Source organism: Drosophila miranda (assembly GCF_003369915.1).
Source record: "Drosophila miranda strain MSH22 chromosome Y unlocalized genomic scaffold, D.miranda_PacBio2.1 Contig_Y1_pilon, whole genome shotgun sequence".
Taxonomy (NCBI): Eukaryota; Metazoa; Arthropoda; class Insecta; order Diptera; family Drosophilidae; genus Drosophila; species Drosophila miranda.
In genome coordinates, this window is record NW_022881603.1 from 23129108 (window position 1) to 23151357 (window position 22250).

The 22250-nt window shown below is 45.7% G+C and overlaps 2 protein-coding genes across 2 annotated transcripts; both read right to left on the reverse strand.

Annotated features, from left to right (window-relative positions):
* Positions 1-5041: 5041 nt before the first annotated feature.
* LOC117191811 (YY1-associated factor 2-like) lies at positions 5042-6448 on the reverse strand. Its single transcript, XM_033396574.1, has 2 exons — positions 6031-6448; positions 5042-5819 (listed from the first exon to the last, which is right to left on the reverse strand). The coding sequence occupies exons 1-2, from the start codon at positions 6167-6169 to the stop codon at positions 5506-5508; spliced, it is 453 nt and encodes a 150-aa protein (XP_033252465.1). The 5' UTR covers positions 6170-6448; the 3' UTR covers positions 5042-5505.
* Positions 6449-18525: 12077 nt separating this feature from the next.
* Positions 18526-19057, reverse strand: LOC117191858. Its single transcript, XM_033396627.1, has 2 exons — positions 18791-19057; positions 18526-18727 (listed from the first exon to the last, which is right to left on the reverse strand). Exons 1-2 carry the CDS (start codon positions 19033-19035, stop codon positions 18628-18630), a joined length of 345 nt encoding a protein of 114 aa, XP_033252518.1. The 5' UTR covers positions 19036-19057; the 3' UTR covers positions 18526-18627.
* Between the last annotated feature and the right edge of the window lie 3193 nt (positions 19058-22250).

The following is a 22250-nucleotide window of genomic DNA, read 5'->3' on the forward strand; positions in this document are numbered from 1 at the left end:
CTTTAAAATTGTGGATGCCACAGATTTTCGTCCTTTGTGGGGGCGGAAGTGGGCGGGGCGAAGGTTTGAAATATTTTTGTAGCAGTGACATATCACAGAAGTCTGGATCCAAAACATCGTTGCTCTAGCTCTTATAGTCTTTGAGCACTAGGCGATGAAGGGGACGGACAGACGGACTTTCTAACAGCACATGCGCACTTTTACCCTTTAGTGTTGGTTCACTGATCCTCCACAAACTCTCCATTTTGAGGATTACTTTCAAGTCTTGGTGCTATAAGCTTAAGGCAGAGCAAAATGGTGTTCTCCATTTGATTTCAGGGTATTCTACTCATGTTGCCTTTGCTGTTGGCAGTGTCGCCATCACCATCACCATCGTAGCCATCGCAGCCAGCTGCCTTTGCCTCTGCCTCTGTCTCTGCCCCTGACTCAGCCTCTTGTTCTTTCTCTGGCCATGTCCATGTCCCTGGCTCTGGCTCTGGCTGTTCCTGGTCCTACGCTTTGCCAACGCATTTTTGTTTTGTTTAGAGCGCAAGTTATGCGGGCGCCAAGGAGGAGTAGCCACGCGGAGATGGTGGGCAGAGGAACGGCGGCAGGGGCATGCTTCTCGGTGCTGAGACAGCAGCACACACCCCGACACATGCCGACAGGTATCGAAAATGTTACCCAAAATGCAGCTGAGCTCTCTAGCACCATCTCCAGCACTAGCTTTAAGGCATTCTGCTCCTGCACCACGTTCATATTCTCCTCTAGAATGCATCTCCAGCTCTGCAGCTCATCTAGCTTCGCAGTCTCATGGACCCAATTCTTAAACTGCAAAAGATAGAAAGAAAAGGCGAAGAACTGAAGCTGGAGGCCAAAGTTTATTAGCAAAGTTGGTCTTTAAGCTGCCTTCCCCTGACGTCAGACAGCACGCCGGAAGAACCAGCCAAGCAATCACACCACCACCCCATTCAAGCCACACTGGGCCCTGCCTCCTCCTTCTCTCTGACGCCACCCTGCCACACGCACCTTTACACATTTTTCCACTTCCTTTTCATTTCTCCACTGGGCTCCGACTCCGGCTCCAGCTCCTGCCCTGGACCCTGGGCACAAGTCCGGGTCCGGGTCCGGGTCAAATGGAAAAATGTGTTAGAGTGAGACAGAGCGAGAAAGAATGAAATTGTTTTCTTGATTCTGGCTATAATCATTATACGATCTGGTTCAGATTTTGCACTGTAGAAGATATGGTCATCTTCACCGATTCTGCGTTTTTGGTTTTATCGTATCTTTAAAAATGTGGATGCCACAGATTTTCGTCCTTTGTGGGGGCGGAAGTGGGCGGGGCGAAGTTTTTAAATATTTTTGTAGCAGTGACATATCACAGAAGTCTGGATCCAAAACATCGTTGCTCTAGCTCTTATAGTCTTTGAGCACTAGGCGCTGAAGGGGACGGCCGGACGGACGGACGGACGGACAGACGGACAGACAGACAGGGCTCAATCGACTCGGCTATTGATGCTGATCAAGAATATATATACTTTATGGGGTCGGAAACGACCACAAATCTAATATACCCCACTCATTTTGAGTATCGGGTATAATAATGCCTAAAGTGTGTTTAAACATAGAGCTATCGCAGCTTTAAGGGGGCTACCCATTCCCATTCCCACTCTCTCTGTCTTTCTTTCTAGTATCCTTCGCGGCTATCTAGCACAGATACACGCCAGAACAAACACTCTGATACCAACACTGGCACACGTGCGCGCTGTGCCATAAAGTGCTCAAGTTACTTGCAGGGATTACCTACATGCCCACATACCCACATCCACTCGCTCCCCCATGCCCACCCTCCGCATTGGAACAGTGTGGAGCAGAAGTTTTGGGGCCATTTTCTGGCCATTCTTCAGACGATCCTCGGGCCGGACCACAGCGCGTATGCGTCATATTGAAGCCAGTTCCACAGTCCAGGCTCAGACCCAGGCTGAGTTCCGGCCGCAAGGAGTTTAGCATTTTCCAATTGCTGCAACTTTTTTAGCTACTGCCGCTTTTCTAGAGAAAAACCAAATTTCCCAACTACACACAAGGACGTGGAAATGGAAGAGAAGGAACAGGATGTGCGGACGGTCGCACAGATGAGGCGGAAGCACGGACAAACAAACGGATAAGAAGGCAGGCAGCAGGCAGCTGAGGTAGGGAGGGAGGCAGGGAGGAGAACAGCGGACGCGTCGCAAGGAGCAGCGAAGAAACGAATGAAACAGAGCCCAAGAACGAAACGTACATGGAAGATAAGCGCACAGAGTGCGGCACTGATAACGCAGGTCCTGTGCCGTGCCGCTGGGGGAGGCCATGGCGTGGCGGCATGATGTAGGTGTGGGGCCAGGGCCTGGTGAATTTTAACATTTTAGAGAAAATGCGAACGGGAAAATTTCGAACGTCAGGCTAGAATGTTCGAAACGAATTGTGTGAGGGCTACGGAGTGTTGGAGTCGGTGAGAGGGTGGAGATGGAGCTGGAGCTTGATCTGGGGGGGAGGGAATGCTCCACACACACACAGAGAATAAAGGGGGAGGACTCTGTGTGTGTGTGTGTGTGGGTAAGTAGTAGCTGCGCTGGAACGAAACAATTTGTAATTTATTTGCGAAGCGTGCGATGTGCGCTGTGCGAAAAGTTGAGGCAGCTGCCAAAGGCGTAGCCCTCGACCATAGGAGAGACAGTAGCTTCAGCTGAAACTGAAACTCGGTCTGGGTCTCGACTGAGACCCAACCTAGAGCTGAGAGCACGCGTAAGCAGATACACAGATGATGTCCTCCCCTCCAGAACACACACACACAGGCACACACACACACTCAGATAGCCATAGACAAAGGCAACGCGTGGGTGGTCCCCTGGTCCTGCTGGGTCTCTGAGTGGAACGATGGTGGATGTACTGGCATCCATCCACAGCGAGGGGTTGCTTGCTGGTTGGCTGCTGTTGGTCCACCGCCTTTAAAGACCTTTCAACTTTAAGGCGGAATGCCATCCATAGGTGCAACCTGTAAAATTACCTTGGCAAACGAGATAGTAGCAATTCTGAAATTTATTTAATGTACTTTAATGTTTTAAAATTGAATGCTTTACATTTTGAATTTAAGTTTTTAATTAACTTCGTGTGGGTTTGTGTGTGTGAATGGGCTTATGTTAATGCGTCAATGGATGTGTGAGTAAGTGCAGGTTTATTGTTTAATGCTTCACCAGCTCTAAGCATCATTTATAAACTATTTGTATAGGTGTTTATTGTTTAATCAAAGCTGAAGTTTGTTTTACTGGAAGTTATTCTTGCATCACTCAGTCCGGCAGGGCAGTATTGTATTCGAGTGAGCTGTATCTCCAATGCTGTGGGGTCCATTAGTGTCCTTATTAATGGCGACTAAGTGCCGTCTGGGTGTGACCTGGGTGTAAGTTGTGGGGCTAAATAATCTATCTCAAAATGCAAATATCAAGCACATTATAAACCATTATATCCTTTATCCAATATTTAATATATCAAAATTCATCGTTTTCGTTTTCTAATTAGGTATATGGCGGAGAAGAGCCTTTGGGACTCTGCTAACTACAAAACTTGTATTGTTATTCGTTCGAGTATTTTTCTATTGTTTGCTTGGAGGGTTGCCTATGTGAACAAAATGGAACCTGGAGTGTGGTCTGGGTCCTTTGGAGGTTGCATGCATGCATCTGTGTTTTATTTTGTGGTAACTATTAATCAGTCTTGTATACAATAGAATTAAAATTATCAAATTGTCTCTAACCATGCTACATCGATATATCTTCTCCTCTCCTCGTAGACAGCAGCATTGCCTAGTATTAAACGAGGGGGAATGTTGTGAGTTGCTGCGGAGACCGCAACTCTACAGTTATACCCGATACTAAGTCAGTATGGCTCTCCTCCGGCAGACGCCGCTAATATTAAACGACACGACAAGGAGTGCGTGCGAGAGAGACAGAAAATCAGTCTTAGCGTGACGTCGGGGGCTGCGTCGCCAGTGCAAATTGATTTGTTCCTTTTGCCTATAAAAATGATCTGATCTGATCCAGATTCAGCAATCTGATAGATATGGTCATTATCTATGATTCTGCGTTTTTAGTTTTCTCGAATGTGCAATATTGTGGATGCAACAGATTTTCGTCCTTTGTGGGGGCGGAAAAGGGTGGGGCGAAATTCTGAGATATACGTTTTATAGTGAGATCTAACAGAAGTGCGGATACCAAATTTGGTTACTCTAGCCTTAATAGTCTCTGAGATATGTGGATGCCCCAGATTTTCGTCCTTTGCTGGGGCGGAAGGGGGTGTGGCGAAAGTTGGACACGAACGGTCAAGGTCCGATATCACAGGAGTGTGGATACCAAATTTGGTTGCTCTGGCTCTTATAGGTTCTGAGATCCTTGAACTCATATTTTGCAATTGGCAAAGCCGACCATGAAACCTGTGTGTTAGAGAGAGACAGAGCGAGAAAGAATGAAATTGTTTTCTTGATTCTGGCTATAATAATTATACGATCTGGTTCAGATTTTACAGTCTAGAACATATAGTCATCCTCTACGATTCTGCGTTTTTGGTTTTATCGTATCTTTAAAAATGTGGATGCCACAGATTTTCGTCCTTTGTGGGGGCGGGGCGAAGTTTTGAAATATTTTTGTAGCAGTGACATATCACAGAAGTCTGGATCCAAAACATCGTTGCTCTAGATCTTATAGTCTTTGAGCACTAGGCGCTGAAGGGGACGGACGGACGGACGGACGGACGGACGGACGGACGGACAGACGGACAGACAGACAGGGCTCAATCGACTCGGCTATTGATGCTGATCAAAAATATATATACTTTATGGGGTCGGAAACGATTCCTTCTGGACGTTACACACATCCACTTTTACCACAAATCTAATATACCCCAATACTCATTTTGAGTATCGGGTATAAAAAGCGGTTACTAATACACAAAACCATTTTGTGGGTGCTTGGACTTCGTTACAGATTCACTCTTAACATCGATATTAGCTTTCTTTAAATCATATTTTAATTGAAAACTTATTAAATTAACGATATCCTTGTCGAAAATATACATGATAAAATATACATACATATACAGAAGATGCATTCAGCGATAATAAATTAGGAATTAGAATTACAATACGAGACGGATACACACAGAATCTGTTGGTAGAATATATACAGGGGTAGCACATTCGCAGGGGGCTGCAGAGGGACGTGTAAATGCGTTACTCTCTTTTGTCCCGCTCTGTATTTGCCCTCTACTGGCCAGGGCTGGAAGTCGCTGAAGCCATGCACCGGGGGGCTTCGAACGTTGCCTAATACTCAATAACTTATAGTGATTTCGATTTACATATGTTTCGGGCCTAACAGTTAGAATTTACAATTTGCTACTTGTACACTTAGACGAGGGAAAAGGGCGGGGCGGGCCGGGGCCTGGAGAATCGTGGCGCACAATATCAAAAGGTAGCACGGGCTTCGGCTGGCAACGGGCCGCAAATTAACTCCGGCTGTCGTTGCTCTCGGTGAAGCTCTGCTCGCTGGACTCGCGCCGGCTACTCACCGGCTTCGCCTTGTACTCTGTGATGAAGACGGTGACGGAGTTGACGGTCACCTCTCGTGTCTGCGCCGTGGAGCGATCAACGTTCTTCAAACGGGCCGGGTATATTTTGTGGCGCTGCCTGTCGTGTCCACTCCCGTGCCGTGAACTGGAGGCGGATTTACCGTTGGGCATGTTGCCGCTGGCTCCGGGCAGTGTGGCTGCCTGCTGTGCGACTAGCGCCGAGTTCAGGCGAGGCTTTCGCGTGGAGGTTCCTAAGCGGTGTGAAGGGAACGAACGAAGAGAGTGATAGTGAGTGGAGGAGAACATCGTCATTTGACAAGAGCAAAGAAAACAAATAACGCGCACAGCGAACGATTATTCGCCGTCCTTCACGGGTAATTGAAATATGACGCAGCGGCTACATTTGCAGCCGTTGCCACTATCGCAGTCGCTGTGGCCGCAAATGAAATCGAGGTCACTCACCTTTCCTCACGTCACACATGCGGCACTTGAACGCCTCGGCCGAGTTCCTGTACGTGCAGACGCTGCAGTCCCAAAAGTTGTCTTCAATCATTTTCGCTTGGCGCTTTTGTCGTCGCACGGGCGATGATTTCTTGTCCATAATAGAAACTGCCTGTGGTGGCGATTAAGTGAAATGCAGCTGGGCTGAATTTTCCTTTTCCACCGTTGTTGCTGCCTCTGCTACTGCTGCTGTTGTTGTGGCTAGCGAAACTCAGCGCAAATGCTGGCAATTCTGGGGTGCAGCCTTCTGGCACACACGCACAACTTGCTTAGAAGCGTTTCTTATTACTACCAACACACATTGGATGGTTAATTAGATCTTATTCGGAGGTTTTTTGTTGTGAAAAAACTTTCTGCCAGTGTGACCGCGGACTTGTCCAGTCCGACCCTCTGAAATATATCAAAATATACCGTCCAATTTTAAAAATATACCGTAAATATACTGACTGAAATACTACTTCTATTATACATGTTCCTCAATTTTTGTATTCCGTCCAATATTACCAGCTAGAAAGAACGCCCAGCTATGCCCACATAATTGTATACAATTAATGATTAATGATTAATGAATCAAGTGCAAAATAGACTTGACTGGTTGATTTTAAAGTCTTGCTTTTGTCTAAAAAAAGGTTTTAGCGAAGAAGGTCAAATAAAAAAAAAACTTAATAAGACGTAAGAGAAAAATCGTTACTTTTGCTTAATTTTGATATTCCCTTGAATAATTCTGAGTAACTAAGACTCTCAGCCCTGCTCACATAATTTTATCCGATTAATTAATCAATTTTCTACTTTACTGGTCTAATTTAAATACTTGCTTTTACTTGATTTTGTTACGAACCTTTGTTTTCTTCGGGGCAAGGCCGGCTAGCCAGTCATCCCAGGCCTGGGTACTTCCCAAGCCCTCAGGTCGCACAATATACCAACTAATTGGACATCTCGAACAAATTGAAACTACAAAAGTAACCGACAAAAAAAACTGCAAACGGACTCTACTCGACAAACAACATTACAGTAACTTCCTTCACCACAGACGTGGACTAGGTCGAGGTGTCGATGTTTTTACCCCTGACGTACCCACCCTACCTGAGATCTGAATACCCTCTCGTTGCTGTGGCTCCTCTTCCCCCCATATGAAACGCTTACCAATTCATTTTCTTCGTTATAATTTTCACTTCAATTTCCTACTTTTACACGGTATCATCGCTACACTAAGCCTGTCTAACCATCCCCCCTCATCTTATCACTACGGGCGGTTAATAAATAAATAGATTAATAGAAATAATTAATATAATAAATATAACTAAGTTACATATAGATATAATATGGGCGGACTTAAATTAGGGGATTAACATATACATATAAATGGAGACGTCTAACAAAAATAAATAATGGGAGTAAATAAGTTAATTGATGCTTTTTTTATACCCGATACTCAAAATGAGTATTGGGGTATATTAGATTTGTGGTAAAAGTGGATATGTGTAACGTCCAGAAGGAATCGTTTCCGACCCCATAAAGTATATATATTCTTGATCAGCATCAATAGCCGAGTCGATTGAGCCATGTCTGTCTGTCCGTCTGTCCGTCCGTCCGTCTGTCCGTCCCCTTCAGCGCCTAGTGCTCAAAGACTATAAGAGCTAGAGCAACGATGTTTTGGATCCAGACTTCTGTGATATGTCACTGCTACAAAACTTTTTCAACCCTTCGCCCCGCCCACTTCCGCCCCCACAAAGGACGAAAATCTGTGGCATCCACGCAGAATCGTAGAGGATGACTATATGTTTTAGAATGTAAAATCTCAACCAGATCGTATAATTATTATAGCCAGAATCAAGAAAACAATTTCATTCTTTCTCGCTCTGTCTCTCTCTTACACACAGGTTTCATGGTCGGTTTTGCCAATTGCAAAATATGAGTTCAAGGATCTCAGAACCTATAAGAGCCAGAGCAACCAAATTTGGTATCCACACTCCTGTGATATCGGACCTTGACCGTTTCGTGTCCAAATTTCGCCACACCCCCTTCCGCCCCCGCAAAGGACGAAAATCTGGGGCATTCACAAATCTCAGCGACTGTTAAGGCTAGAGTAACCAAATTTGGTATCCGCACTTCTGTTAGATCTCACTTAAAAACGTTTATCTCAGAATTTCGCCCCACCCCCTTCCGCCACCACAAAGAACGAAAATCTGTTGCATCCGCAATATTGCACATTTGAGAAAACTAAAAACGCAGAATCATAGATAACGACCATATCTATCAGATTGCTGAATCTGGACCAGATCAGATAATTTTTATAGCCAAAAGGAACAAATCAATTTGCACTGGCTACGCCGCGCCCGACGTCACGCTCAGACTGATTTTCTGTCTCTCTCGCACGCACTCTTTGTCGTGTCGTTTAATATTAGCAGCGTCTGCCGGAGGAGACCCATACTGACTTAGTATCGGGTATAACAGTAGAGTTGCGGTGCCCGCAGCAACTCACAACGTTCCCCCTCGTTATACCCGATACTCAAAATGAGTATTGGGGTATATTTGATTTGTGGTAAAAGTGGATGTGTGTAACGTCCAGAAGGAATCGTTTCCGACCCCATAAAGTATATATATTCTTGATCAGCATCAATAGCCGAGTCGATTGAGCCCTGTCTGTCTGTCCGTCTGTCCTTCCGTCCGTCCGTCCGTCCGTCCGTCTGTCTGTCCGTCCGTCCGTCCGTCCGTCCGTCCGTCCGTCCGTCCCCTTCAGCGCCTAGTGCTCAAAGACTATAAGAGCTAGAGCAACGAGGTTTTGGATCCAGACTTCTGTGATATGTCACTGCTACAAAAATATTTCAAAACTTCGCCCCGCCCACTTTCGCCCCCACAAAAGACGAAAATCTGTGGCATCCACATTTTTAAAGATACGATAAAACCAAAAACGCAGAATCGGTGAGGATGACCATATCTTCTACGGTGCAAAATCTGAACCAGATCGTATAATGATTATAGCCAGAATCAAGAAAACAATTTTATTCTTTCTCGCTCTGTCTCTCTCTAACACACAGGTTTCATGGTCGGTTTTGTCAATTGCAAAATATGAGTTCAAGGATCTCAGAACCTATAAGAGCCAGAGCAACCAAATTTGGTATCCACACTCCTGTGATATCGGACCTTGACCGTTTCGTGTCCAACTTTCGCCACACCCCCTTCCGCCCCAGCAAAGGACGAAAATCTGGGGCATCCACAAATCTCAGAGACTATTAAGGCTAGAGTAACAAAATTTGGTATCCGCACTTCTGTTAGATCTCACTATAAAACGTATATCTCAGAATTTCGCCCCACCCTTTTCCGCCCCCACAAAGGACGAAAATCTGCCGCAGGAGAGCCATACTGACTTAGTATCGGGTATAACTGTAGAGTTGCGGTGTCCGCAGCAACTCACAACCTTCCACCTCGTTTTATATTTAATTTGGGGAAAATAAAGATTCAGCGTTGTCTTTGTCATAATAGTACTAAAAAACGAGGGGGAACGTTGTGAGTTTCTGCGGACACCGCAACTCTACAGTTATACCCGATACTAAGTCAGTATGGCTCTCCTGCGGCAGACGCCGCTAATATTGAACCTTACGACAAAGAGTGCGTGCGAGAGAGACAGAAAATCAGTCTGAGCGTGACGTCGGGGGCTGCGTAGCCAGTGCAAATTGATTTGTTCCTTTTGGCTATAAAAATGATCTGATCTGATCCAGATTCAGCAAACTGATAGATATGGTCATTATCTATGATTCTGCGTTTTTAGTTTTCTCGAATGTGCAATATTGTGGATGCAACAGATTTTCGTCCTTTGTGGGGGCGGAAAAGGGTGGGGCGAAATTCTGAGATATACGTTTTATAGTGAGATCTAACAGAAGTGCGGATACCAAATTTGGTTACTCTAGCCTTAATAGTCTCTGAGATTTGTGGATGCCCCAGATTTTCGTCCTTTCCGGGGGCGGAAGGGGGTGTGGCGAAATTTGGACACGAAACGGTCAAGGTCCGATATCACAGAAGTGTGGATACCAAATTTGGTTGCTCTGGCTCTTATAGGTTTTGAGATCCTTGAACTCATATTTTGCAATTGGCAAAGCCGACCATGAAACCTGTGTGTTAGAGAGAGACAGAGGGAGAAAGAATGAAATTGTTTTCTTGATTCTGGCTATAATAATAATACGATCTGGTTGTGATTTTACACTCTAGAACATATAGTCATCCTCTACGATTCTGCGTTTTTGGTTTTATCGTATCTTTAAAAATGTGGATGCCACAGATTTTCGTCCTTTGTGGGGGCGGAAGTGGGCGGGGCGAAGTTTTGAAATATTTTTGTAGCAGTGACATATCACAGAAGTCTGGATCCAAAACATCGTTGCTCTAGATCTAATAGTCTTTGAGCACTAGGCGCTGAAGGGGACGGACGGACGGACGGACGGACGGACGGGCGGACGGACGGACAGACGGACAGACAGACAGGGCTAAATCGACTCGGCTATTGATGCTGATCAAGAATATATATACTTTATGGGGTCGGAAACGATTCCTTCTGGACGTTACACACATCCACTTTTACCACAAATCTAATATACCCCAATACTCATTTTGAGTATCGGGTATAAAAATCACTAGAACACTATGTCCGGCGCGAATGCTCCTCCGTTGCGGGAATTTCTTTCTCTCAACCCCCTCTTGGCTTAGCTGCTCTGTTTAATGCTCCCGGGCCGCTGATCCCCATCGCTCTCTCTTCTATCGCCCTTGAACTAGGTTCAAGGGCATGGCCTGATTCGGGCTGCTGGCGGCTCTCTTTTCTTTGGGGTATGGGTGAGTTGGCTTCGGGACTCCGTTATGGGATGAGATCGGAAATCCTCTCTCATAACGGCTCCGGAGAGCGCGCGGAACTCTCACTCTCCAGGAGCAGGTGGCGCCACTCTTGCTAACCCTTTCCCCTTAAATTTTGGCCTTGCGAAGAGTTACACGTTTCACGAAAACTGCTGGCCTTCCCGGACATTACGGTGCCTAGGATCTGCCAGCGCCCAACGTAGGCTTACACCCACTGATCGGATATTCTCTCAGCTGCTCCCCGTTCCGGACTCGGATCGCGTAAAAGTAGCGGGCGATCTCGTCATCGAGTCCCGTCTTCAAGACTCGCACCATTTCGGGCTCAACCAAAGGTGTGGTGAGTCTAGCTGCCAGCCTGCGCATCGCTCTAAAGTACTCTTCCACAGATTCGCCAGATTGTTGTCGTCGCTCATGCAAGGTGCGTAGCCGCTCGAACTCGCCACACACTGCTCGGAACCGGGACACCAAATCCTCGTCCTTCAAATCCTCCCATACTTCCGGAGGCCGTTCTCGGACAAATTGCCAATACCACTCCGCCGCTTGTCCTTTGACGAGATGGTGAAAGTTGTCAAGGACCTCGTCCCACGACCGTCGGTTCTGCCTACGGAGGAACGAAGTCCTGCACCGTCATCTTATTTGGGTCTCCATCTCCGTCGAAGTGGATTTCCCATTTGTCGACGCGTCCCCATCTCGCTCCTCTCCAATCATCTCTCCTTTCAAATGGTGGCAGATCTGTTGGACCTCCGCCGTCTCCTGATGTCTCCCGTCTCTGCCTTCCAGCACCTGGATCAAGGTCCGCATCGCCTATTCCTCGGCGCCAGTTCTGGCTCAACCTCGCCGGCTTCCTTGAAGGCGACTGGGAATTCCATGCGTCATCGTCCTTTGACCTTTTGGGAATGCTCCCTGTGCTCGGCTTCTGCCTGAGGTGAGCTAGAGGCTGCTGATCGCCATTATTATTCTTGATTTCATTCTGGTCTCTTTCCAATCTCAGGTCTTGGATCAATTCCACGTTCTGGCGCAGAGGCGCCATCACCTCTGTTATGGCCCCCATCAGCTCCATAAAGCCGCGACGGATCTCCTCCTGCAGCGTCTTACTCAGGGTATCTGCCATGCTGCCTCTCCACGTCTCCTGTGCTTGCGCTATGGCGACATTTACTCCTGAGAGAATCTCGGAGGGCAGCGCGTTCGATTGGCCTGGCAAATTCCAGCTGACGTCTCCACGCCCCTCAGCGCCCTGTGTGTCACCGCCTTGCATCTGTCCTTGGAGGTTACCTGGTGGAGGAGTCCTGCGGGTCATTTTCTGCTTAGACCGCAAGTTGTACACGCTATCCTATTTATCTTTTTATTCACTACAATTATCTATTCTTCTTTCAGAACAATCGCATAAACACTACCTATAACGCTAGCTCACTGATCTTCAGCACAAAAACACTTAATACGGCAAAACAATAATAAGGGGGAAAGGAACCACAACTACTACTAGGGCCACCTCCGCACATGGTGTTCTACGTCTTTTCCTGTCCAACGTCTAGAACTTTGCGAGCTCTGTTGACTAATTTTATCTTCCTTGGAAGATTAAGAGTCAAGGGCGCTCACTTCCCTACAGTCGCTGTTTCCGCCTACTTCCCTACTGAATGCCCGTTGCGGGATGTTGTAGCTGCTCCGAGTGCAACGCGTGGCCGACTTCTGTCCCCACGGGCCACTCAGAACAAAAATCTCATTGAGAATCTACCCTCCCGACTGCATCCAGCGGTAAGCAGGGGAAGCGAAAAACAGAAATCTTTCTGGCTATATCCTAACTTCGGGTATTTCTTTTTTCTTCTTCAGGTTCTCATTTTGCACACCAGGCACCGGGCCGGTTGCTAACTGGCTTGTGGATTCTCCTCTGCCAGTGCCAAACCAAATCTCTCTTGAGATTTCCTGCTTCCCGTTGTCAGATAAGTGCCGAATCATCAAACACCAAAAAAAACTTTTTACTTTGTGGATTTTCTTTGCATCCTCAGATCCCTCAGCGCCGTGCTTCTGTGAGCCAACTCGTCGAGTCCCTCACAGGCCACCGGAACACCGATCGACCCCAGATTGCAAAATACCACTCGAGATCTATCTTCTCTGCTGGATATTTATATTTTCTTCGACGTCTGTGTGACCCTCTTTGATGGTAGAGCCAGGACTGCGAGTCCACTTCCCTGTCTCAGATTGGGCGCCATTATTGTTACGAACCTTTGTTTTCTTCGGGGCAAGGCCGGCTAGCTAGTCATCCCAGGGCTGGGTACTTCCCAAGCCCTCAGGGCGCACAATATACCAACTAATTGGACATCTCGAACAAATTGAAACAACAAAAGTAACCGACAAAAAAAACTGCAAACGGACTCTACTCGACAAACAACATTACAGTAACTTCCTTCACCACAGACGTGGACTAGGTCGAGGTGTCGATGTTTTTACCCCTGACGTACCCACCCTACCTGAGATCTGAATAACAACGTTTTGGATCTCCCTGCCATGTGCAGCAGCCTTATATCGTTATAATTTTCACTTCAATTTCCTACTTTTACACGGTATCATCGCTACACTAAGCCTGCCTATTCATACCCCCCTCATCTTATCACTACGGGCGGTTAATAAATAAATAGATAAATAGAAATAATTAATATAATAAATATAACTAAGTTACATATAGATATAATATGGGCGGACTTAAATTAGGGAATTAACATATACATATAAATGGAGGCGTCTAACAAAAATAAATAATGGGAGTAAATAAGTTAATTGATGCTTTTTTTTGTCTCTCCCTAAATGGGCGCTCTACGTGGCCAGGATTGTGTCTTCGAGCCCAGCAAAAAGCAGCCCAGCGCGGAACTCTCACTCTCCAGGACCAGGTGGCGCCACTCTTGATAACCCTTTCCCCTTAAATTTTGGCCTTGCCACTATGTTCGAACTTCTTTCCTCCTCACCGCTTCTATGGGATATCACCTATCGATATCTTCGCATGCAACAATTTTGGCTAAAATAGGTTTTTTTTGCGAAAAATGTCAAACAAATAAAACGTTATGAAACGTAAGAGAAAAATGGTTAGTACTGCTCAATTTTGATGTATCGATTGGAGAATAATCGCCGACGAGGTGTTGGTAAGCGCCGGCTGGCCGCATCTGGCAGCACTCTCGAAATTAGCGCAAATATTCAACAAATATTATGGTTTTTCATATTGTATTAAACATTATTTAAGGCTAGGTAGCAGCATAGTGACGATGCACGTCGACCTACGCCAACGCGGTGCTCTTAGATGGTGCGCCAAAGGCCAGGCGACAGCAACAAGAAGGTAAGCGGCGGTGGCTTTTGTTTTGTTTAAGGTTAATATATTCATTTGCAAATATGTAACTAGGCAAACAGCTGAGATAGCAGCTCTTGTTTGTGTTATACTATATACTATATACTACTATAGTAGGTACCACCAGATCACATGTCATCGTAGTCTTATCTTCATTTCAGTCCGTTGGGACTATATGCGCCGAGGAAAGTGTTGCACTTGCGACAGTAGTGATTGCCAGTGCGACAACTGTTCATTCAGTAGGTCACAAAGCAGGCAAAACAGCACCACCTGAGCGAAATGAGAATGTTTAATACGAATGCGCACACGGAAGCTATTGATTTCGGACTCACCCCACCAGGCAGAAAAGTCCAGCTCCCATATGCGTGCGCGAATTGGCCGTGTGGGTCATACGCGTGGTCTTCTGGGCCCCGCAGGCCGGGCACAGTACTCTGCAGGGATTTGGACCCAAGTTCATTGTGTCTGCAATTAGACAGCCATGACGTCAGAGATGGCCTAACAAAATAGCCAAGAAATTACTTACCCATTTGGACAACTGTCGGCTGTGCTGGTTGCTCATACTCGTATACCACATGCGGCGGTTGTTGGGTGACTGCAATTGCTGGTATTGCTGGAACAGTCACTGCGTTTGAGCCTATTGCCACATCGTACGATGGCGGCAGCTTCTCTGCCGCTTCGCTGCTGCGCAGCTTTCGGCTGCCTGCCTCGGCTCGGGGGTGTTTGCATGGATCGACGGCTTCTCTGCCGGTTCGCTCTCTTCCATGCTGGCTCTCTTTGCTGCGTAGTATGCGTCTCTCTTTCGTCTCGGTTCTCTTAAATCTACTACTAAGTAAAAAAGCCTCAACATTTGGGGTTCTCTTAGCCTATTTTTATACCCGATACTCAAAATGAGTATTGGGGTATATTAGATTTGTGGTAAAAGTGGATGTGTGTAACGTCCAGAAGGAATCGTTTCCCACCCCATAAAGTATATATATTCTTGATCAGCATCAATAGCCGAGTCGATTGAGCCCTGTCTGTCTGTCCGTCCGTCCGTCCGTCCGCCCGTCCGTCCGTCCGTCCGTCCGTCCGTCCCCTTCAGCGCCTAGTGCTCAAAGACTATAAGAGCTAGAGCAACGATGTTTTGGATCCAGACTTCTGTGATATGTCACTGCTACAAAAATATTTCAAAACTTCGCCCCGCCCACTTTCGCCCCCACAAAAGACGAAAATCTGTGGCATCCACATTTTTAAAGATACGATAAAACCAAAAACGCAGAATCGGTGAGGATGACCATATCTTCTACGGTGCAAAATCTGAACCAGATCGTATAATGATTATAGCCAGAATCAAGAAAACAATTTTATTCTTTCTCGCTCTGTCTCTCTCTAACACACAGGTTTCATGGTCGGTTTTGTCAATTGCAAAATATGAGTTCAAGGATCTCAGAACCTATAAGAGCCAGAGCAACCAAATTTGGTATCCACACTCCTGTGATATCGGACCTTGACCGTTTCGTGTCCAACTTTCGCCACACCCCCTTCCGCCCCAGCAAAGGACGAAAATCTGGGGCATCCACAAATCTCAGAGACTATTAAGGCTAGAGTAACCAAATTTGGTATCCGCACTTCTGTTAGATCTCACTATAAAACGTATATCTCAGAATTTCGCCCCACCCTTTTCCGCCCCCACAAAGGACGAAAATCTGCCGCAGGAGAGCCATACTGACTTAGTATCGGGTATAACTGTAGAGTTGCGGTGTCCGCAGCAACTCACAACCTTCCACCTCGTTTTATATTTAATTTGGGGAAAATAAAGATTCAGCGTTGTCTTTGTCATAATAGTACTAAAAAACGAGGGGGAACGTTGTGAGTTGCTGCGGACACCGCAACTCTACGGTTATACCCGATACTAAGTCAGTATGGCTCTCCTCCGGCAGACGCCGCTAATATTAAACGACACGACAAAGAGTGCGTGCGAGAGAGACAGAAAATCAGTCTGAGCGTGACGTCGGGCGCTGCGTAGCCACTGCAAATTGATTTGTTCCTATTGGCTATAAAAATGATCTGATCTGATCCAGATTCAGCAATCTGATAGATATGGTCATTATCTATGATTCTGCGTTTTTAGTTTTCTCGAATGTGCAATATTGTGGATGCAACAGATTTTCGTCCTTTGTGTAGGCGGAAGGGGGTGGGGCGAAATTTTGAGATACACGTTTTATAGTAAGATCTAACAGGAGTGCGGATACCAAATTTGGTTACTCTAGCCTTAATAGTCTCTGAGATTTTTGAATATCCCCAGATTTTCGTCCTTTGCGGGGGCGGAAGGGGGGGTGGCGAAATTTTGAAACAAACTCGTCTCGGTCCGATATATTAGGAGTGTGGATACCAAATTTGGTTGCTCTAGCTTTTGTAGTCTCTGAGATCTAGGCGCTAATGTTTTACTGTAAGCAAAGCCGCCTATGCTACGTGTGTGTTAGAGAGAGACAGGGCGAGAAAAAATGAAATTGTTTTCTTGATGCTGGCTATAATAATAATACGATCCAATTCATATTCCGCAGTCTTAAAGATATGGTCATTCTCTACACTTCTACGTTTTTGGTTTTATCGTATCTTTAAAAATGTGGATGCCACAGATTTTCGTCCTTTGTGGGGGCGAAAGTGGGCGGGGCGAAGTTCTGAAATATTTTTGTAGCAGTGACATATCACAGAAGTCTGGATCCAAAACATCGTTGCTCTAATTTTTATAGTCTTTGAGCACTAGGCGCTGAAGGGGTCGGACAGACGGACAGACGGACGGACGGACAGACAGACAGGGCTCAATCGGCTCGGCTATTGATGCTGATCAAGAATATATATACTTTATGGGGTCGGAAACGATTCCTTCTGGACGTTACACACATTCAATTTTACCACAAATCTAATATACCCCAATACTCATTTTGAGTATCGGGTATAAAAAATGAAGTAATAAGGATAATAAGAATAATAAGCCCCCCCGGGGCTGTCCCTTCAAGGGATAGTGTTGTGGTCAGGTTTTCTTTTGTGGAGGCTTATGCCTTCACAGGCTCTGGGCCGTAAATTGATCGAGGCACCACCACCACTGTATGCTGGGCCGGAGCTGCAGTTGGAGCTGGCGTCGCTGCGGGTCCTGTGGTGAGTGCCGGAGTGGATGTGGCCTGATCGTAGCTCGGAGGTGACGGTGTCAGCAGCTGCTGGTGCTCGGCGAGAGCTTCTCCTGTACCCTTCGAGGCCTCCAGTGGAGCGGCTGGATGTTTATCCCTATTGGTTCCATATTGATTTTCGGGGTGTGAATGGACAAATGACTCGTCGGTGAACGTCTAGGCAATGGAACGCACCGAAAAATTATTGACTCGTATCGCTTCTTATCAATTAAAGCCGTTTAGTGGTGGAAAAGCTTTCTGGCCCGTCTGTTTACACTATGGGGAAAAATGTCTTTCGCCTGTCGACACCCAGGCAAAAATGTTCGCACTCGTATATGATTTGTGATGATGTGATGGGATCGGGTCGGTTTGTTTATTTGGAAAGTATCGAACCCCATAGCGACTAGTCGCTGCTGTAGACGCCCAACGAACTTGTTGCAGTTGCCGCAAAAATGGTTGGCATTCATGCAACTGGTAGCGCAGTAGGGCAGGCAGGCGAAACACCAGAGGCTGTTTACGTGGACCAGTTAATGATTAGATAACCAAGACAAAAACGACATTAGATCTTACCCAATGATGCAGAGGAGGGCGGCCATGCAGTGGGCGCGCACACTGGGCGCATATTCGACGCGGGTCAGCTTCTGGACATGGCAGTGGGGACAAGTAATGAAGCTGGCGTCAGGACCCACAGGCAAAGCAGCTTGATCTGGAAGAAATCATGGCCTCAGCCCGGCTTGGACAGAGAAATAGATGCCACAATAGGCCACTCACGCTGAATGATCACCAAGGGTGGTGGCGCACCCTGGACCTGAACTCTGACGGGAGCTGGACCCGGGACATGTATGGCCTGCTCGTAGCTTGGGGGCTGCGGCTGGTACGGATAGCCACCGGCTCGAGGCTGTGGCTGATTGTACTGCATTTCCGTTTGATGGTCGACAGAGAACTGATTTCGAACAACAAACTTTCGCGCAACAAATTTACCACAACAGTGCTTTTGGGCAACTCTCTGCTTTCCTGCTAGCTTTTGCACTGTCTTATCTATGCGCTGCTTGCTCGGCTCAGCTAATTTTAGAGCTTTTTCCCTTCCACCCGTTTTATAAGACAGAAACAACAAGTGGAATAACTTTGAAGAACGCGGAATAATATTTGATCGTATTTAATATTTGATCATATTGGTTATCTGAATGTTCGTGAGTATACTCATATATGCATGTATATATATAGATATAATATTCTATTCCTTTAACATATCTTAATTACGTCCATCCAGCCGCAGGATCGGCATGTATGACCCTGCTTATACATGCCCGCTGGAATATATGGCCGACAGAAGCATAGTTCGCTGAAATGAATTCACGGGAATATAATTATTCAGATAATACCAGGCGCACACCGAACTGCTTACACCAAATTCTTCTTTAGTTTCTTCCATCCCGAGCGACTAGTACGGATTTCCAACTTAACGGCCGTTGACTTGCATCTGGGACAGCATTCGATTGGAATACGGTGATACTTGTGGTGAATCCGGTACTTTGCCATCCTAGCAGCAATCACATTAGCTCTTATCTCCTTCTTTAGGTTTTCACGCCAGTCCACAAACAACGCAACAAGTGCCGCCGGGCCGTATTGTGGAAGCAGTTTGTACGGCATTCAGTTCGCGAATGATGCCTGAGCACACTCTGATTCCGATAAAGTAGCAAAGCCCAGGTTCAGCTCAAAAATAGAGCTCTGCGGGGGAGTTAGCTCTGGATGCGCCTGGTATCCCACGCACAAACGGTTTCGGGCTAAAAGCTATGAGGGTACAGCTTTATTGACCTTATCAGAGGCTGCAGACGCACCTTTGGATAAACGAAATGCACTTTTCCGCACTTTCAAACAGCAGTTGAGACGTCACACAGAGAACTGATTCCTGGACCATAAGCTCTAGAGTTTGTATGTGCAACATGCATCCTGTCCCTGTGTGCAACTGTGCAACAATGTTGCTATCAGCTGCCGTAAGCTTCAAAACAGGTAAGCTTTTCATTCCGGGAATTAAGTAGAATACACACATATGTATATACATATACACATTTTTCTGGCCATACATTTATTTTCGAATACTTATGTGTTGATTTCAATAGTTTCACTATTGTAGGATCCTATGTAGTATCTTCATTTAAACTTAGAAAAAGTCAATCCTTTTCCCATTTTCGGATCTTGTCTGTCAGTTCTAGATTTTGGAATGGTTGGGGCCCTTCCCTTTGAGCATCTTTCTCGGACTGCGTTTTGCAAAATGATCTTTTATACTCTAATCCCAATCGTCCGAGCTGTTGGAAGATTCGTCCTCGGATAACTCACTCAGACGCAATTAAATAATAGTTGTTATTTGATGAAAACCTTTTAAAATGTACCCCATCTCAAATTCCCATACCTATTGATTGCACATGCGTTACGCGAAGCGTGGGGGCAGCGGGGCAGCTGGAGGAGGTTGTGGAATATTTAGGCCTGGGCGTAACAGGAGGAGTGACAGCTTTTGGCAAAGCCCCTGGACATTTATATAGCTATCACTGTATGTTGCAACTGAGGTCTGCTCGAAGCTCTGGTTATACCCGATACTTAAAATAAGTATTGGGGTATATTAGATTTGTGGTAAAAGTGGATGTGTGTAACGTCCAGAAGGAATCGTTTCCGACCCCATAAAGTATATATATGCTTGATCAGCATCAATAGCCGAGTCGATTGAGCCCTGTCTGTCTGTCCGTCCGTCCGTCCGTCCGTCTGTCCGTCTGTCCGTCCCCTTCAGCGCCTAGTGCTCAAAGACTATAAGAGCTAGAGCAAAGATGTTTTGGATCCAGACTTCTGTGATATGTCACTGCTACAAAAATATTTCAAAACTTCGCCCCGCGCACTTCCGCCCCACAAAGGACGAAAATCTGTGGCATCCACATTTTTAAAGATACGATAAAACCAAAAACGTAGAAGTGTAGAGAATGACCATATCTTTAAGACTGCGGAATCTGAATTGGATCGTATTATTATTATAGCCAGCATCAAGAAAACAATTTCATTTTTTCTCGCCCTGTCTCTCTCTAACACACACGTAGCATAGGCGGCTTTGCTTAGAGTAAAACATTAGCGCCTAGATCGCAGATACTACAAAAGCTAGAGCAACCAAATTTGGTATCCACACTCCTAATATATCGGACCGAGACGAGTTTGTTTCAAAATTTCGCCACACCCCCTTCCGCCCCCGCAAAGGACGAAAATCTGGGGATATTCAAAAATCTCAACGACTATTAAGGCTAGAGTAACCAAATTTGGTATTCGCACTCCTGTTAGATCTTACTATAAAACGTGTATCTCAAAATTTCACCCCACCCCCTTCCGCCCACACAAAGGACGAAAATCTGTTGCATCCACAATATTGCACATTCGAGAAAACTAAAAACGCAGAATCATAGATAATGACCATATCTATCAGATTGCTGAATCTGGATCTGATCAGATCATTTTTATAGCCAAAAGGAACAAATCAATTTGCAGTGGCTACGCAGCGCCCAACGTCACGCTCAGACTGATTTTCTGTCTCTCTCGCAGGCACTCTTTGTCGTGTCGTTTAATATTAGCGGCGTCTGGCGGAGGAGAGCCATACTGACTTAGTATCGGGTATAACCGTAGAGTTGCGGTGTCCGCAGCAACTCACAACGTTCCCCTCGGTTTTTATACATTTGGCAAAGTTTTAAGGCATTGTATAAAATTATTAATTGAGATACGAATGTAAACCATTACGCTACACCGCAATCATGACCTCTGATTTACTCTTTAAAATGTACAAGTTACAAGTCCCGGCAACGTCATTTTCTTCCGGATAAGTCATGGAGCAACATGTGGCTGACGACTCCTGATGCAACAGTTCTATCAACATTTCTCCTGCTGCAACAACTCTCTCAACACGCTGCTGGTTACTCTTGATGTAACAGTTCTCTCAACAAAAATGTGCCACCAGTTGCGAAAAGCTTTATCAACGAGTCCCTCTCTCTCTCTTCCTTTTTAGTGTACCTCCTGAAAATTATGCCTCAGATACAGATATAATTTTATAATCCCTTCTCAATTGGCAAATATTCATATTTTCGTTATTTCTTTTGGGATCCCGATTTTGACCAATTACTTCGTTTCTACAGCCATAACTTCATGAAATCTAATTAGTTAAAGAACTCTTAAAATAATAGCCATCTTTCTTCCTTTCTTTTCCATTCATGATTCGATTACTGTAGTCTTTTAGCATTCATAGCTGCATCTTTTCGAAGAACTGGGTGAAGAGGTCCGCCAGCCGCACGACCGGCACTTAAAGATCGTTTTATATCAAAAACGAAAGCAATAGAGGGGCCTGAAATGCACTCCATGAAATAATGAAATTCAATATTCTTCCTATTTAAATACTCACGATACTCACGATACTCAAGCAGGTTCTGGCGGTGGACCCGGAGCTTCCGGCGGCTGAGTGAGACTTCTATAGACTTCTTGCGAGCGCATTTTCCCTGCAGGTCTTCCCCGAGCAAACATCGTTTCGGTACTGAGGCTGCAGCCAGCTCTGGTCTGCGTCATTTTTATGTAAGATTAATAATAATGTATCGTTTATTAATAGTGTTTTTCGAAAAAGAGTACAAAGTGTATGATTTAAGATGTGCAATTAATGAGTCTGTTCTTCCGACTTTTTGTTCAACTTTCTGCTTCTACTTCCAACAACCGACTCCCGTATCGATAACCCCTTATCGGTTAGGTCTTTTAAACATCGGTTAAGTCTGGTTATATCGGTCAGGTCTTATCGATGGTATCTTAAGTTCAAATGTTAATTTAGATGGGATAGTGCTAACTGCTTGTAACAC